Source organism: Cynoglossus semilaevis, chromosome W (assembly GCF_000523025.1).
Source record: "Cynoglossus semilaevis isolate Cse_v1.0 chromosome W, Cse_v1.0, whole genome shotgun sequence".
NCBI lineage: Eukaryota > Metazoa > Chordata > Actinopteri > Pleuronectiformes > Cynoglossidae > Cynoglossus > Cynoglossus semilaevis.
The window spans coordinates 2,867,475-2,883,965 of record NC_024327.1 but is presented as its reverse complement, the minus strand read 5'-3'; the positions used below and the strand labels follow the sequence as shown (position 1 = coordinate 2,883,965).

The 16,491-nt window shown below is 40.5% G+C and overlaps 1 protein-coding gene across 2 annotated transcripts; it reads right to left on the bottom strand.

Moving 5' to 3' along the window:
• Positions 1-5,228: 5,228 nt before the first annotated feature.
• LOC103396957 (insulin gene enhancer protein isl-1-like) lies at positions 5,229-12,624 on the bottom strand. 2 transcript variants are annotated; one of them, XR_003048763.1, is made up of 7 exons: positions 12,396-12,624; positions 11,965-12,154; positions 11,057-11,265; positions 9,846-10,132; positions 8,075-8,242; positions 6,681-7,050; positions 5,229-6,099 (listed from the first exon to the last, which is right to left on the bottom strand). XR_003048763.1 is itself a non-coding variant. In XM_025052692.1 (6 exons), the coding sequence occupies exons 1-6, from the start codon at positions 12,421-12,423 to the stop codon at positions 6,976-6,978; spliced, it is 957 nt and encodes a 318-aa protein (XP_024908460.1). In that variant the 5' UTR covers positions 12,424-12,624; the 3' UTR covers positions 6,547-6,975. The 2 variants fall into 2 exon arrangements, 1 of the variants encoding a protein (XP_024908460.1); XM_025052692.1 differs by lacking the exon at positions 5,229-6,099 and having other exon boundaries at positions 6,547-7,050.
• Positions 12,625-16,491: the final 3,867 nt, after the last annotated feature.

Below are 16,491 nucleotides of genomic sequence, written 5' to 3'. Positions count from 1 at the left end.
ACCGTCATTAACTTGACAGTGTTGTATAAATAAATTTGATTATTTTTGTAAACTGTGTTTGTCTGTGTTGTTACTTTATTCATTGAAGCCACCCAATTTGCCAAGAACTCTCAAAATCCTTCAGATATTTAATTGTTATTGGATACTATTGATTTTAGTATATTTGTAATACTTCAAGTAATACATTATTGCTATATTAGTAGGTTAAAATAATAATTAAAGATAACTTTAATGAGACTGGTTGTGTTATTAATTTGAGACTGGTTGATAACACCGAGTGCTCCTAAGCAGCACTCGACCCATTGCACCTACATATTAATGGTGCCCCGTGTGAGGCAAATTGGTTTTGTTGGCTTCTTTGGATATTTGTTTCAACAATAGACAAATTATCAGTTTGCTTAGTAACTGCAAGGTTTGTTTTCAGGTGTGTTCAGACGGTTAATAGTATTTACTACTTACAACCTAATTTTATTAGATCTAGGAGATTAGTTCTTTATTTTAACAAATTATTAAACTTTACTGTTAATAATTAAATTAAAATGGCATCTCTGCGCACCTCTTACCACAAAGACACCGCTAAAGACGTGTCTCTCTTTGATGTTGTCGCAGATTTAATTCACTGCTCCAGCTCCACCAAGGCAAACTTTAAAAGGTTGAGCCAGGCTGAATGCAGGTTCACCATAGATGCCACTATAAAACAGATCAGAGACCCCAGATGCATTTCCAGTGCAGAGGAAATAATAGGTAAGCTATTCCTGCTCCACTTCAGAGACACTGATTTAGAAATCAGACGTCTTCATGAAGTGGCAGATAGGTTAAGCGACAGCCGAGACGAGCTAGCTCAGGCTAACCAACAGTTTAAAAGGGAACTCAGGCTTACTAACCAGTCCCTTACAGAGTGTGTCAGCAAGCTACAGAGAGCTGGAAAGGCTGACAAGAGGGTTGCTGAAGAGCAAATCCTCCAAAAGTGTTGCAATGACCAAGAACGAGCCAAAGCAACACATGCCCACTCTCTCTCGCTACCAGAGGAAAATTCAAAACAGGAAGACTATTCCGATGAAGATACTGAAAATCATCTTGGGCATAACCAGACAGCCCACCAAATCATCCTAGACCGCTACAAAACGACTCCATCAGATAGCCAGGCTGGAGCCATACCGCACTCGTCCAGAGCCAAATCCCTTGGCACACCCAAGCCGGTGTATTATGACATCCCTGATTCATCAGCGGATGAACTGGACCATAGACATAGAGAGCGCCATGAACAATCAGTAAATAGTTCAGACAGTGAATATTCAGAAAGATCAAGGAGGTCACGTAGAAAGGCAACCCGTGAACCTCGTATACGTCAAATTGATCTGCTAGCGCAGGACATTGAACGTTTTGATCCAGATAATAAAAACATTAATGTTAATGATTACCTACGGGAAGTTGACCGATGCCTTGTAGATCTGCCAAACGCCACAACACGGGAAAAGCTTAGGCTAATCTGGAAGACGTCTAGCAGCAATGTTCGGGCTTTCATAGAGACACTAACCCCAGAAGTCCGTGATAGCTACACGAGACTTCGTAAGTACTTGAAGGAAGAGTACGAGCAATACACTGACGAGACGTCTGCAATGTTGTGTGCTATGCAAATCGAGCAGAAACGGTCAGAATCCCCACGTGAATATTATAGACGGCTACGCAACGCATATTTCCAGGGTAGCAGTGCACCAGGCTTGGAGGAAGATAGAGGTTTCAAATCCCTCTTCTTACACAACCTCCACTCAAGTGTACGCAACCATGTCACAGTGACATGCAGACAGGGTTACTACTCCATGAGGGAAATTAGGCAGCTAGCCCAGATGACCTGGGAGACAGTCGTCAGACCAATGGACAGACTTGACGACGAACCCAGAGTCTTTAGTCTCCAGGATGCAGGAAATTCCCTGTTAGACTTAGAAGGGAGTGAAGCTCCACCAGGGAGACACACCTGGAGAAACCCTGCTCCAAAACCCCATCACCAAAGTGAGTGGGGAAGGAGACAAAATAGATACAGGAACAACCATGGTCAAAACTTCAGCAACAACAATAATTACAACAACCGACCCCGTGAAAGAGGTCGTAAAGACCAAGGTGGTTGGAAACGAGACGGTTACCAACAGTCAAACAAGAGATGGTGGAAACAGTCTGAGCGTGATCCGAAGCATAGGGGTAGGCATGTTCGTTTCTGTAACTCAGACGAACTGAGTGAGCTCCACTCAGAATTGGAGTCTGTAAAGGCTCAGTTAGCTGAAATTATTGACAGGTTTAATAGAGACCAGACCCCTCTTAAAAACGAATGAACACACCAATTAAAACAAACTTTACCCTTTAGCAGTCCTCACTCCAAAAGGGGGGTGAACGATAATTTGGTCTAACCCCTGACAACTAACACTTCTTTCCTTTCCTTCATTCCTTTTCTTTTCCAATGTGAAGAAATGAAGTTAATGGGTATTTTTAAATTGTGGTACATGAACGTGTTAGTCAGGTAGTGAGTTATCATGTACCCACATGTGTATAGCATGGTATTTGCCCAAATGCCTACAGCCTGGTATTTGCCCAAATGCCCATGCCTTGAACTGTTTGTCAGGACTCAACTTCTTCTGAGATTTTACAGGACTAAATGGACAATATGGATGACAATGGATTATGGAATATGGACTGTACAACCTTGTGCTCTCAGGGTTACGACTCTGTCATATCCCTAAGACCAAAGGGGGGATATGTAGGTACTACAACAGTCCTTTCAAGGACTCAAACTCCCATAATTCCACTGCTTCCGGTAAATCCACATACGTCACGATCAGTAACCTCCGCAACCTTTAAATTGGGGGGTCAGCCCAATATCGTTCTCTCTGTTCAGGACTTTCGCTCCGTAGGACCTCGATGAAAAGAGAAAACCTGCTCGTCTCAGAAGACTAAGAACCAACGCGCTTTTGTAGACACCATTGCCCACGGTGATAAATGCACTAGTAGCGTCTTTTTCTTAACTGAGTTAACCGGTAATTAAGTTACACAAGTAACGTAGCGCTGCGACCAAAGCAGTTATTGAAAAGTTAGAAGCGACAGGATTCCTTCTAACGGTATTCGTGTGAACCGGCACATCGACAGTCAGAGACTTTTCCTCCTGAAACGGACTTTCGGAACCAAGAGGACTCTCTGGACACAGTGGAACCAGACGGACGTCCCCAGCTCTGGCAAGGACCCAAGAAGCACGGACTTTCCACTACCCTCTAAATACGAGCAGACGTTCACTACAGTAAGGCTGGCATTTGGGCACGTTAGTTAATCTGTAGTATTGTTAAGTGCTATTTAAACTTAGGGACAGTTTAAGTACGCATATTGAATTTTGTTGTCTGAAATCTGTGCTGCTTTTATAGCTAGGCTGTTGCATGCACTTCTTTTCTAACCTCCTGACTCGGTGTTATACTCTTGTACACCGTCAGTATTTCAGTGTTAACTTGTAACGTTATCAGTATTGGGATCAGGAAAACTCCGACAAAGTCCTTTGTCTGGAGTAGACCACGCGGTACGCCTCCCTTCCCCCATATACTTTGATAACATCACAAGCACTGTTTCATTGTACCTGAGCGCATCTTGGTGCGCGTATACAACACCCATTCACACCTCCGTGAGCGCATACACGCCTCACGTGTTACCTGTTGCCGTTCCTTCTACCTCGCAGTTCTTCTTCCACTGCGCAGACGCGTATGTGAACACGCCTCAAGGGCTCAGTCGCTTGCTTGGTAGCTAAGAGGCAACATCTCTCTCTCTCTTTCTCTCTCAAACACGACCACTCGTGTACACACGCACATAAGTACACACACACACATACACATACCTACACACACGCCTTGTTTTGTTATGATGATCATTGTTTATGAGTTCAATCACCGTCATTAACTTGACAGTGTTGTATAAATAAATTTGATTATTTTTATAAACTGTATTCGTCTGTGTTGTTACTTTATTCATTGAAGCCATCCAATTTGCCAAGATCTCTAAAAATCCTTCAGATATTTAGTTGTTATTAAGACTATTGATTATAGTATGTGTGTAATACTCCAAGTAACACATTGTTGCTATATTACTAAGTTAAAATAATAATTAAAGATAACTTTAACGAGACTGGTTGTGTTATTAATTTGAGACTGGTTGATAACACCGAGTGCTCCTAAGCAGCACTCGACCCATTGCACCTACACCTGGAACCTGGTGGGCTTTTGGGAATCAGGCACCAGATATCTGGGAGTGTTGATTCCCATCCCTGTTGAATGTGGTCTCATCCAGAGGCCTCTGATTGTTTCTTTCAGACCAGTCAAGGTACAGAGCTGCTTTTGTTCCATCTCTCCATCAGCCCTGAATACAGTCCCAGAGCCAGACAGACCTGCGGGCTACGTCATCAGGGCTCTTTGTCCAGTGAAAAATTGGATTTTTTTTTGTCTGTTTATTTTATTTAATTTTTCTACTACAATCACGAGATAGTGAGAACACAGGGCATTTGCATGTTCAAAATGTCAAGACTTTATTGGCTCTGAGCCTTGTCAACTGGTCTGCGAAGAATGACGTAGATAACGTCACCTCTGGTATCTCAATCTGTACCGTTTCTTGACACACCAACTTGTTACCAGACATTTTGAATCTATTTAGACCTCCAAGCTTTTTCCCAATGCCTTTTAGAGGCATCATTATGTTTATGTATAGCAAATAGAAATGCGTTCAAAGTAGAAAAGACCAACAAGGCTTTCTTTGTCCTTGTGTTCAAGAAACTTTTTTTTTCATTTAATTAAAAATCTCAATAAATAAATAATGGCCTCTTTTCCTCGTGTGTATAATGACTGCATGAAATGTATTGAAACTTTTTTTTGTTTAACACAATCAATACAGTAAAGACCTGACAGTTGTGCCACACTGTTTCTGAAGAAAAATTTAAAAAAAGGAAATTGACTTCCTCAAATGTTTAAACTCATTAATGATAAATGAGTTCATGTCCTTGTGTTGTATGTTTTATAATTTTCCAATCCTTTTAATACTTTATTAACTATAAACATTAAGAGAAATAATTATTTAATAATAAATTAATAATTAATTATTATTATTATTATTTAAAGCACATTGGGATAAACTTCACCAAAACACACCAATCTACAACATTGTTATTTTTCTTTTACTTAAGTTAAGAAAGTTACACAAAAGGTGGCAACATTTTCAATAATAAATAATACAACAAACAAAAACATTTTCTTCCAGAGCTATAACAGTCTTTTTCTTTTAACTTAAAGAAATACTAATTTACACATCTTTGGGAAAAATAAGAAAACAAAACAAAAAAAATCCAAACGGTCTCAGACAGACACCAAATGTCCCACAAACCTTGTGGCAAAATAGAGGTATACTTTGTTGAAAAATGCTTTTTTTTTTAGTACTTGGTGTTTTTTTTTTTTTGTTTTGTTTTTTTCTGGGGAGCTGGTGGGAATTTAACAAAGAAAAAGCAGTGTTGTTCCCTCCCAACAATCTTAATACAGGATGAAGTGCATTATTTCTTTTCCTTTTTTTTTAGAAAAAGTTTTCAAGTTGCACAACATCCTGCGCAGCTTCTTATTCCCATTTCCCATTTGACGATGGACCCAATGTTTATTTTCTCCTCCTTTTGGCAACTTTAACCAGGTGTGTAACACAATGACGCATGGATGGATAGATGGAGACACTCTGAGGTCCATCCTCAGGATGTCCATATTCTTTGTCTCTCGGTGGAACATTATTACGATCTGGTTCTAATGTGGTAAAATGCCATGATTGTCTTCACAGTGTCAAAATGCAACCAGGGTAGGCGGGCTCGGTCAGGTCAGTCTGTTAGAAAGGGTGGTGGTGGCCGTGGTAGGTTTGGATCAGCAGTGTGTGTTTGTTTGTGTCTGTCCAGTCACATCAGTCCATTTCCACGTGTCCACCAAAATGTTCTTAGGCCTCGATGGGGCTGGATACCATGCTGTTTGGCGTGTCTGGAAGCTGCGACGACATGGACGCCACCTCACTGCCCGTCGAGTTTGAACCCGGCCCCCCCTCTGAGAAACTGACCTGTGAGACATATGACGCTGTCAGAAACAAAAACGTTGGCCACAAAATGTTCATCCTGTCCACTACTGTCAGAGACCCTATCTGTGGGGCTTTAGCCTGTATGTTTTCTTATGAGGAATGGCAGAAGAAGCATCAAGTTCTAAAACTACATTGCAGAAGTGTACTTAAAGTAAGTAAAGGACTTCAAATTAATCATTTTGAAATGCAATCTCTCTGTTACTGTTCTGCTAAAAGCTGTTGCTGCGGCAGAAGACCAAGATTTAGTTACTGTTAAGAGGATTGTTTTGTCTTCACTTTGGTTTGCAAAAACAAGGACACATTTCTCACTCATTCATTGTATATAAGGAAAATGAGGTTCTTACTGTAAGCTTAATGGTCCCTTTGTCGTTATTAGCTGATTTGAATTTAAATAATTAAGATAATAAGATTAGGAAATTTAATGTCTATGTTTGTTCTATTTATTTATCTTGGAAACAGTTTCATTAAATTCATCACTTACAAATTTACCTCAGTTTGCATTTTGTAAAAAAAAAAAAAAAAGCTGCAAATGTTTAAAATACTGCAAAAATGATATTACACACAGAACAGCTCTTATCCAGATGAGGGAGAACTAGAGGGTGTAAAGGTGGCCACCCGGACTTTCTCCATGCGCCTCCTGCCTGAGCCCCCGACCTACAGACCTGCAGAACATGCTGATATTGTAATATTGATGAACATCAAATACAAGAGGGTTATCGACATATAATAGATCCTAATGTAAAACCTATCACACTCTGTGTGACAATATCAAAGTGTATGTCCAAAAATGGAAAGTCCCATGTTTTGATGCTTCTGCACTTCCTGGTAACTCTTTATTTTTTCCTTCTTCTGTTCCTTTCACTGTGTGTCTGCATTGTTTGACTCTCTCTTGTTCTCCATAATTTCTCCTTTGACTCCAATTTGAATGAGACTCTGGTTAAACAAGAAGAAAAGACAACAGGAAAGGGGACATGTTCATATTTGTAAACAGCTGACACTACAAATATTTTTTATCAACAGATGATTGTCCTCTGTGTAAATCAATATAATAATCGACAAGTTGGTTTGAAATCTTAAACAATAAATCCATCATGTTCATCATGGAACATCAGCGCCGTCTTTTGACTGATGAGGTGAATATGTATTTTTGGATGAATTTTTCATACATTTTTACTGCTTACGAAACTCATCCGTCACTTAATCCACGGATTATTCGTTGGAGTGAGCACGCAGCCAACAAACGGTTATTAACATCTCTATCTTACATCGATATGTCCGTAATATTCGTCTTAATTATTGACGTTTTTTTATATTCAACTCTTAGTCCGGCTGTAGTCATACAGTCTAAGAAATATTCCAAATTACGGCAGTAGTCCATGTATAATGTGGTGGCGGAGCACGACTGTGATGCGTCACTTCAAAATAGCCTACAAACCCAGCCCGTAATAAAAGCGCATCTAGCAGAACCGTGTTGTTCCTTCTTTTTAGTCAGAGGTCTGTGGAGATCATGGAACTGTTCCTCTGTCTCACACCATGGATTCAACAGAAACCAGTCAAGCAGCAGCCGCATCATAACAAAGTCGACCAGATGTCACGAGTGGAACCATAGCATTTTTCATCATCTGCAGCTGTACTAGTCTATCTTTAAATAAAATAACGTATTTAATATCGATTAATGCTGCGGCCATGCCGACTGACACAGTGGAGATGCTGTATAATCTGTAGCAATTCCAACGGAATCATTTTTTTTTAAATACATAAGAACCTCCATCCATTGGTAAATGTACATAATAAATTATATCACCATGCAGTCAATTTAAATATAATGATTCTGGTGATTTTGCGCAGAGATGTATGTGAAACGGATGTGAATTAAAAATCTAATTATTTTTGCCCATAATAAATTGTACTATAAAGTGTGAAGATCAAAAGTAAATAAGAGGAGAAGCAGACGCACCAGCTGCTGGAAGGCCGGATGGTCGATGTCACTCTGCAGGGCGAAGTCGCTGAGGACCTTCCACGGCGCCTGGTAGCTCTGCACCTCCACCGGGTTGGCCTGGATGACGCCGTCGTGTCGCTCCGGACTGGCTGCCACCATCGGAGTGCCCGTCATTCCCTGGATGTTCTGCAGGAGCAAAACACAAAATGCAATTGTTTTAGTCCAAACAAGAAAAAAAACAAACAAACGTGTAAACACACAAACAACAACATTAATTAAAAGAGGAACAGGGTAATTGTTTTGTGTGCGCCTGCGCTTCTCAGTTTCGTTATAAATATTGATCTTTACAGAACTCAAACTGTAAACTAAATTACGGTTTGGTTTCAATTCAGTTAATTTAATTTGAATAGACGGATTTTTATAAACCACAGTTTTCTCCGGCGGTACAGTCTGTAGACATCTTTTCCCAAACCTTCAACTCAAACAACAATAATCGATAACTAAACAACAACATAAAATGCCTAATAGAGAATCTTGCTAAATAAATGTAAAATATCTAAATAATGCATAAAATATCTAGATTAAAATAAACCCTCAGCAGAAGAACTTGGTCTTTAACAATGAAGGAAAATTATCTATTAGGAACAGACTCAAAGAGCACAGCCACTTGTCAGTAGGGCGAATGGAACAAGTGAAGAAGTAGAGGGGTTAGAGATCGAGGGAGTAAATAGGGACAAAGAAAAAGGAGCAGAGAGATGGTGAAGACACAGGACACGGACCATACAGTAATTTAATTGAAGCTTTGATATGTTTATAAAATAATTCTGTTCAAATAAACTCTCTCTCTCTCTGTGTGTGTGTGTGTGTGTGTCAGGTAGAGGCAGAGAACTGAAACCCCACTGAGAACAATCAATAAATACAAAAACAAACAAACAACAGAAATAAACAGAGAAACAGACCTGTGTGTGTGTGTATACCCGTATTACATATGTATGTGTGTGTGAGGCAGAGCCTGTTTTATTAAAATTAATGGCTGAAAAATTGCTTTTTTGTTTGTTTGTTTGTTTGTTTGTTTGTTTCCTTTCTTTGAGAATTCCTTCAAAACACCTAGCAGCACTTGTTAAAAACCTCATCCTTCTATTCTATAAAAATATTTCAATCACTTCAGCACTGTTGTCATTTTACTTTTTTTTAACCATTTGATATTTTCTTCGAGTTTTATAAATCACTTCTGATAAACATTTCCATTGGTCGATTCAGTTAATTGCAATCCCACAATAAAAATATTTATTTTTTTGTCCAGATCATGGAATAATTTCCCTTTGTCATTTTACTCAGATGTTCTCTCAGCCACGCAGCCTGGAGAAATTACCACACATTCTCCTCGGAGAAATGTAATGTGGCTCTGTAAATTTAAATTAAAAGCATTTGAGATTATAAGATGTGTTTATCTGTAATACATTTTAGACCTCCTTTAAAGAAACACTTCCTGTTTCAAGTGTAGCCACAGAGAAAATTGTGCCTGGCCATTTTGGCACAGTTTTACATTAAAGTCCTTCCTGGCTTTGACTCTTATATTAATACATTTAATGGATTTGTTTATTTTTATATTTTTGTAATTTTACATGGGGCTACGACTTGGTGGGAAATTGTTGAAAAGCATACACCCTATCTTCTAACCTATGGCAGATATTGTGTATAATGAAATTTAATTTTATATTAAATGTAATATTTTTAAAGACCACCTTATATATATATATTGAGAACCACAAGGCCGTTTTCTTCTTACCGTTTTGTCGCTCGTCTGCTGAGACTGTAGCTGCTTCATCAACTGGCTCCTCTTCTTGTCCTTGCTGCGCTTGTTCTGGAACCAGACCCGGATGACCCGCGGGCTGAGGCCGGTCATTTCCACCAGCTGCTCCTTCATGAGTGCGTCGGGCCGCGGGTTGGCGTTGTAACATGTCCGCAGCGTGTGCAGCTGCTTTTCATTCAGAACCGTTCGAACCCTGGTGGTCTTCTCCGGCTGTTTGTGGACGTGAGGCCGCAGCGCAGGCTGACGGGCCGAGATTGGTTCTGCTGTGGAGAAAGGACAGAGGGTGAGGGTGGAGGTCAGGGTGGGGAGCCCAGAGACAGAATCAGATGAACTGTCGGAAGATACGGGAGGTGATGCCCCAGCAGTGTGTATGTCTTCGACTCTGTGTTAGTGTGTGGGCAGTGCAAGGGCGAACATTAACACCAATTTCATATTCATTATTTATAACGGTTATATTGCCACTTGTCCTTATTTACGTTAAGCGATAATATGTCACAACGCCGTTATGTCAAATGATATTTAGAAATAATGCTCGTGTTGTCGTCCAAAGCCATGTTAAAAAAAACTGGATTCAAAACATTAAAAACCGTGATGTGCACACGAATGATATCTGTATCTCACAATGCACAATAAACATGCAGGAATTACATCTTCATTGCTATTTTCGGTGTATTTATTTTTTATAGGTTTCCAATTTAAAATAAAAGCTGCTGACAACATGTTATAAGCAGAACACAATAATTATAATATTAAATTAGGTCAAAAAGAGTAGTGTTCGATCTGATGTTGACACCAGATGACCTCCATGCTCTCCTGGGGTAACAATAAGATGCCCACAGTATCCATAAGCCTGGACCAGCAGGTGGTACAGTACCTGTAGATACAGCCACACGCTGCCTCAGCTTTTACTGCAAGTCTGGGGGGCCTTAAAGTGGGAGAACACGCTTCAAGTCGGATTGACTCATCTCATCCCAAATTAACAAGCTGTTCTGGAGAAAAGGACATGACAGCAGTCCTTCAACCCCAGCCCACGGCTCTTTTTTTACCCCTGCTGCTATGATAACACGGTGTATTTTTTACTATCTAATCTCCAGAGTCCAGAGTGCTAACACTTTTCCGGCACAGAGGAAATCACAAAAGCCGGTTGTCGTGGGGGGTAAACCGCTGACATAAAAGCGTATTCGAACCTCCGGGACTCGCCCGCTCCACCACGTCGTGGTACGCCCGGCAGAAGAGACCGTCCTCCCGCAGTGCGAACTCGTCTCCGGGAATGAGCTGACGGCTGCAGGCCACGCAGCGGAAACATTCGATGTGGTAAACCTTGGTGCGGGCCCGCATCACGAAGTCGTTCTTGCTGAAGCCGATGTTGCATTTGGCGCATTTGATACCGTATAACCTGCGCAAACACAAAGAGGGCAACGGGGCCATCAGTTCCACACCAGTTCTTTTTATTATTATTATTATTATTATTATTATTATTATTATTATTATATCGCACAAAATGCTTCTGTTATAACCTATATACAATTTAATGACATATTCATATTATTCGCGAATGTATAACTTAATTATATCAATATTAATAATAATATTAATTACAACTATAATTTAAAGAATATTTTCATCTACTTCCGGTGAGTGTGTTGTTATTTAACAGGACGCTCTACATCTATATTCTTGTGAGTTCCAGTCAATATCAATATTTTTCAAGATAATTGATCACACATCTACAATTTCATTTTTTTCATCCAATAGTCAGACCCATCCATTGTCCCTGTTTATTTTCCTTCCTAAGAATTCAGAACAATGATCGTGGGCTTTAACAAAATAGTACTAATATTCGTTTTTGTTTTGAGGCTGAATTTGAGTGAAATTTGAATGCGTTCACGGTCGAAAGTTGCGGACTTTGTCCCTAAAGAGCCAAATAAAACTGTAGCACTGAGAGACTTCTCTTAATTTCAACTGCCTCATCCTGAAAATAAAAAAAATGAAAAAGGTAAAATTAATCGATATTATGATCTAGGCTCCGCGCATGTGGTCTCTGTGCGTCCTGCGGGGGTCCAGTCCTGGTCAGGGATGGGGTTTGGACTCCTACCTGATATAGTCCCGTTTACAGTAAGTCTTTCCGTCCCGCACGAAGCAAGTGCACGACTCGTCCAGGTACTGGCTGCACTCGGCGCACTTGAGACACGCAGCGTGCCATTCCAGGTCCGGGGAGACCCGAAGGATGTACTGGTCGTGGATCTGGTTTCCGCAGCCCACGCATAGAGAGACAAGCCGCTTCTCTGAAAAGAGTAGCAATAGTGAGGTTGAGGCATGGTGACACACTGCAGTGCAAGAGAGGATGAAAATATTATTAGTAGTAGTATTAAATTTTTATGTTTATTTTCATTATTGAATCTAAATTCTCCTAATATAAGTGTTAAATAAACTACTTTTTAAAATTGCGGACAGATAAAGTCAGCTCCCAAGTTCTGATGAATTTAGTTCCAAAGTCGCATCTCAAACACCGCAGCAGTGTCTTACTTTTCGGCGGGTCCCCCATGTCTCCCATGTCCACAAAGTATGGCGACGTTAGGTCCACTGTCACAGCGGGCAGAGCCTGGAAGTGTGACCGGATGGAGGATGCGTCTTCGGCTGGCTGCAGATCAGCAGGGCTGCAGGGCCACGGGCTTCACTGCAGCACAGTGAAAGAGAGAAAGGAGAGAGTGTGTGTCCGTGGCTGCGTGTGTACGCGTGGCGGGTGTGTGTGTGTTTAGAAGTTTCTCTGTGTGTGTTAGTTGCCCGTGTGTGGAGCTCTGATCCGGTCAGGCCGTGGCAGGGCTGACGTAGGGTATAGCACGTCATCTGCATGAGCAGCTGATTGGCTGGTCGGACTGCTCAACACACACGCACACACACACACTTTTGCACAGCTATTCTTTTAGGACATTGATTTCCATTCATTGACTTACATCCATTCGGTCATTCAATGTGCAACAAAGGCTGGAGCCTAACTTTGGTCGCAACAGCACATGAGCTGTGTCCTTTCTGAATGTCCTACCAAAGTGTGGCAGTCATTTGAATCGGAGTCAACTTCTGTCCTGATAGATTATAATAAATAGAGATAATGCCTAGTGGTGACAGACTAACTCTCAAACTACCCTGAGGTTGCGACCTTGCAAACAACATCTCAAGGCAGTCATTGCGTTCCTGAAGACCATATTTGCAAGACATGGAGTCCCATGTGAACTTATATCGGATAATAGTCCACAGTTCGCAAGTAGTGCTGACTTTGCAAAGGAATGGGGGTTTCAGCACATAACATCTAGTCCACATTATCCCAGGTCCAATGGCCTTGCAGAGAGCTCAGTCAAAGTTGTCAAAGGACTCATGAAGAAAGCACTTCATGGAAAAGAAGACTTTCATCACAGCCTGATGATTTACAGGAGTGCGCCACTGCAGAATGGCTTGTCCCCAGCCCAAATGCTAATGGGGCGATGCTTGAGAACCAATCTGCCAATGCATGAGAATCTCTTAACAGCCAAAGGAAATCAAAATGGACAAAGAAAAAGAGAAACAAAAACAGCAACATGACAAAAGAGCAAAAAACTGCGTGAATTAAGGCCAGGAAAACATGTCAGGATCAGAGATCATGTGACAGGCATCTGGGATATGCATGGTACAATGCAAAAAGAGGTGGCACCCCGCTCTTCAGACAGAGCATGGAGGGTCTCTGAGAAGAAACCGTGTCGATCTCATGCCACAAATGTCAAGCCAGACAGGGGTGGAACAGCCCGACATAACACCTAAAGCCAGAGACAACACCCTCAAGCATAATGAGGAACTGGAAGTTCCTCACTTACTCTCCTCCTAAGACACCTTGCAGGTCAAAGCACACTATTCAGCCTCCCAAGAGTCTCACTGAAAGTTGCTGAACACTAGAGACTGTAAATTTGTTGTGTGTGAGGGAAGAAAAAGGTTAATAATATTGTGATATTGTGGATGTTTGAAACAGAGCATTTAGAGTAAGGTAATGCAAGGTACATTAGGTCTTGGACATAGTCTTAGTTGGGTTAAAAGTTAATTTCTTCTTCTTAAGGGGGTAGATGTGTTGTTATGTGTTGCTTTAATAAACCACATTACCCATGATGCACTAGGCAATAGGTTACCGGGAGAGACCATGTACTTGGGGGGAAGTTCCAGTAAAGGTTTCGGCATAAACCCACACTGACCGTGTGTGTGTTTTCTAAATGCACTACATGGCATAACAATGACACCTTGGTAATGTCAATGATGCATGTCCTGTTGCCCGTCCCTGTGAAAAAATATAATCTGCATGGTATGATAATAATAATAATAATATACATTTTATTTCATAGGTAAATTTGTCTGCAGACTTACAGCAATGACTGCCACAGTGCCAGCCATCAGTGTCAGGGCTCTTAATGATGACAGTTGTGTGCTCCTGTGCAGCATGCTGTGCATGCAAAAACACCCTTGTGTCACATTTTTCAAGATCACACTGCAGGTCTTCAACAGCATGAACAGATTGTACACCCTCCATTACAGTCATACAGTGACATTGATCCCTATGTGTTAAGATCTGTTACAGTAGATTAATTATACATACTATTACTCATAAATATAGTTATTGTGGTTTCAGCTGTAGTTTTAAACAATTTTACAGTTACAATTTACAGCAGAGAAACAATTCTGAATCTGTGAGGTCAAGTCCACTGGTTAACAAACATGAGGTGAGAGTGTCCGATGCATCGTGCAGCCACAGATGTGCGGTCACTTCTGTTCTGACCTGAGCATGTAAGCCACGGTCGACTTAGACAGGATGATGACAGGTCAGCCCTGTCAGCTGAGTTGCAGGACGCTGACATACTCTCTGCAGGAAACACCCTGTTCCATAGGAAACTGTTACACATGCCCACTCAGCACATTACGCACTGTGATGAACATTTGAAAATTAGCTTTTTTTTTTCAAATATAAAATCATAGTAAACTTTTGATGTAATATATATATTACATGCTATATTTTTAACTGCATTTCTTAAGAGGTTTTTGTTGTTGTTTTTTTTACAGTTTGACATGAAAAACATTGTCCATCCATCCATTTTCATCCGCTTATCCGTTACCGGATCGCGGGGGCAGCAGTTGCCACCCAAATCGCACTGCACCGTACCAACTCCCCTGAACCTTCCTGCAGGTGGCGAGTCCACTGGAAGGTACCAACCGCCCTAACCGGGATTCAAACTTTCCCAGGAGGTGAACCCTGGGGTTCCACACCAATGACAGAGACATTGCCTCTGGGCCAAAGCGCCACGAAAAACGTTGTATAATGTCAATTTAAATTTAATTTCAAGTTATTTGTATTCAATTTTATAGTGTATTTTTATGGAACCTAAATTAAACATACTTTGGAACATACTGTTCTAACAGCATTAAACATTAAAGTTAAGTCATTAAAGTCTAAATTGTGGTAAAAATTTGAGCGACCTTTGGGTTGATTTAAAACTTTTAACAAACATTTCCTAAATTTGTCTCGTCTATTGTTTGAGCACAGCAAAATTGATAAAATGTAACAAGAACTTGAGCGTTCCCTGGCATGGCTTGGTAAAATCATTAGCTTAAGATGTCACACAAATCAGTGTTGCTGGAAACGACATGACGTTGCGTCATACCAGTGGCCAGAAATTAACGACTATTGAGAAAAATATTACAGCATTTGCGTTATGGCGGGCCACAGGACAAGCCGTTCAGTTGACAGTTTATCGTACATGTTAAAGTGTAAGACAAAGTTTTACCTTAAAATCACTTAATTGGTTGTAGGGAGGCACGTAAAGACAAGTGAATTACGTGACTACTCAGCTAAAATGTACTTTTTAAGACAAATATTTACATTTATTTCTGAATTATTTTATGACATATCACACTTAAAAATCCACTGTTTGTTAATTCATCATGTTCCTCACCACAGATCAGGCCTGATGTAGCACATTTTATTGGTAGGAAACTGCTGTAGTAACTCCCAAGTGTACTTACTGTATATCAGGTTGAGAAATATGTAAAAGTTGTGTGACAGGGTTGGTCTAAAACTATAAAATCTTAATGAGAGTTATACAGTCTATTTTTCTCTTTTACTTCTGTTGTGTTATTCCCCGCTCTGCATATTTGATTTAGCTAAACGTTTTACGCCGGATGCCCTTCCTGACGCAACCCTCACCATTTATCCGGGCTTGGGACCGGCACTATAAACACGGCTTCGTGTACCCTAGTGGCTGGCTTAGATAATAGATAATAATAATAATAATAATAATAATAGATAATAGAGATAAAAAAGTTTTTTTTTGTAGCTTGACAGAATTTTTTTTTCTCACTTATACATTTTCTGCTTCAGTGTGGACCAATAAACATGATGGCATGGAAGATACTGGTTAGAATTTGACATGTTTTTGAAAATGAAGTTAGATTTGAATGCATTTGTTAAATTAACCTTCACATTTTTGTACACACCGTTTGTCCTTGCAATGATTTTCATCTTGTCCCAGAATATGAGTATTAATGAACATGAGGAAAAGTTGGCACAAGTCATGCAGTACAGGAACATGCACACGCACGCATACTCATGCAC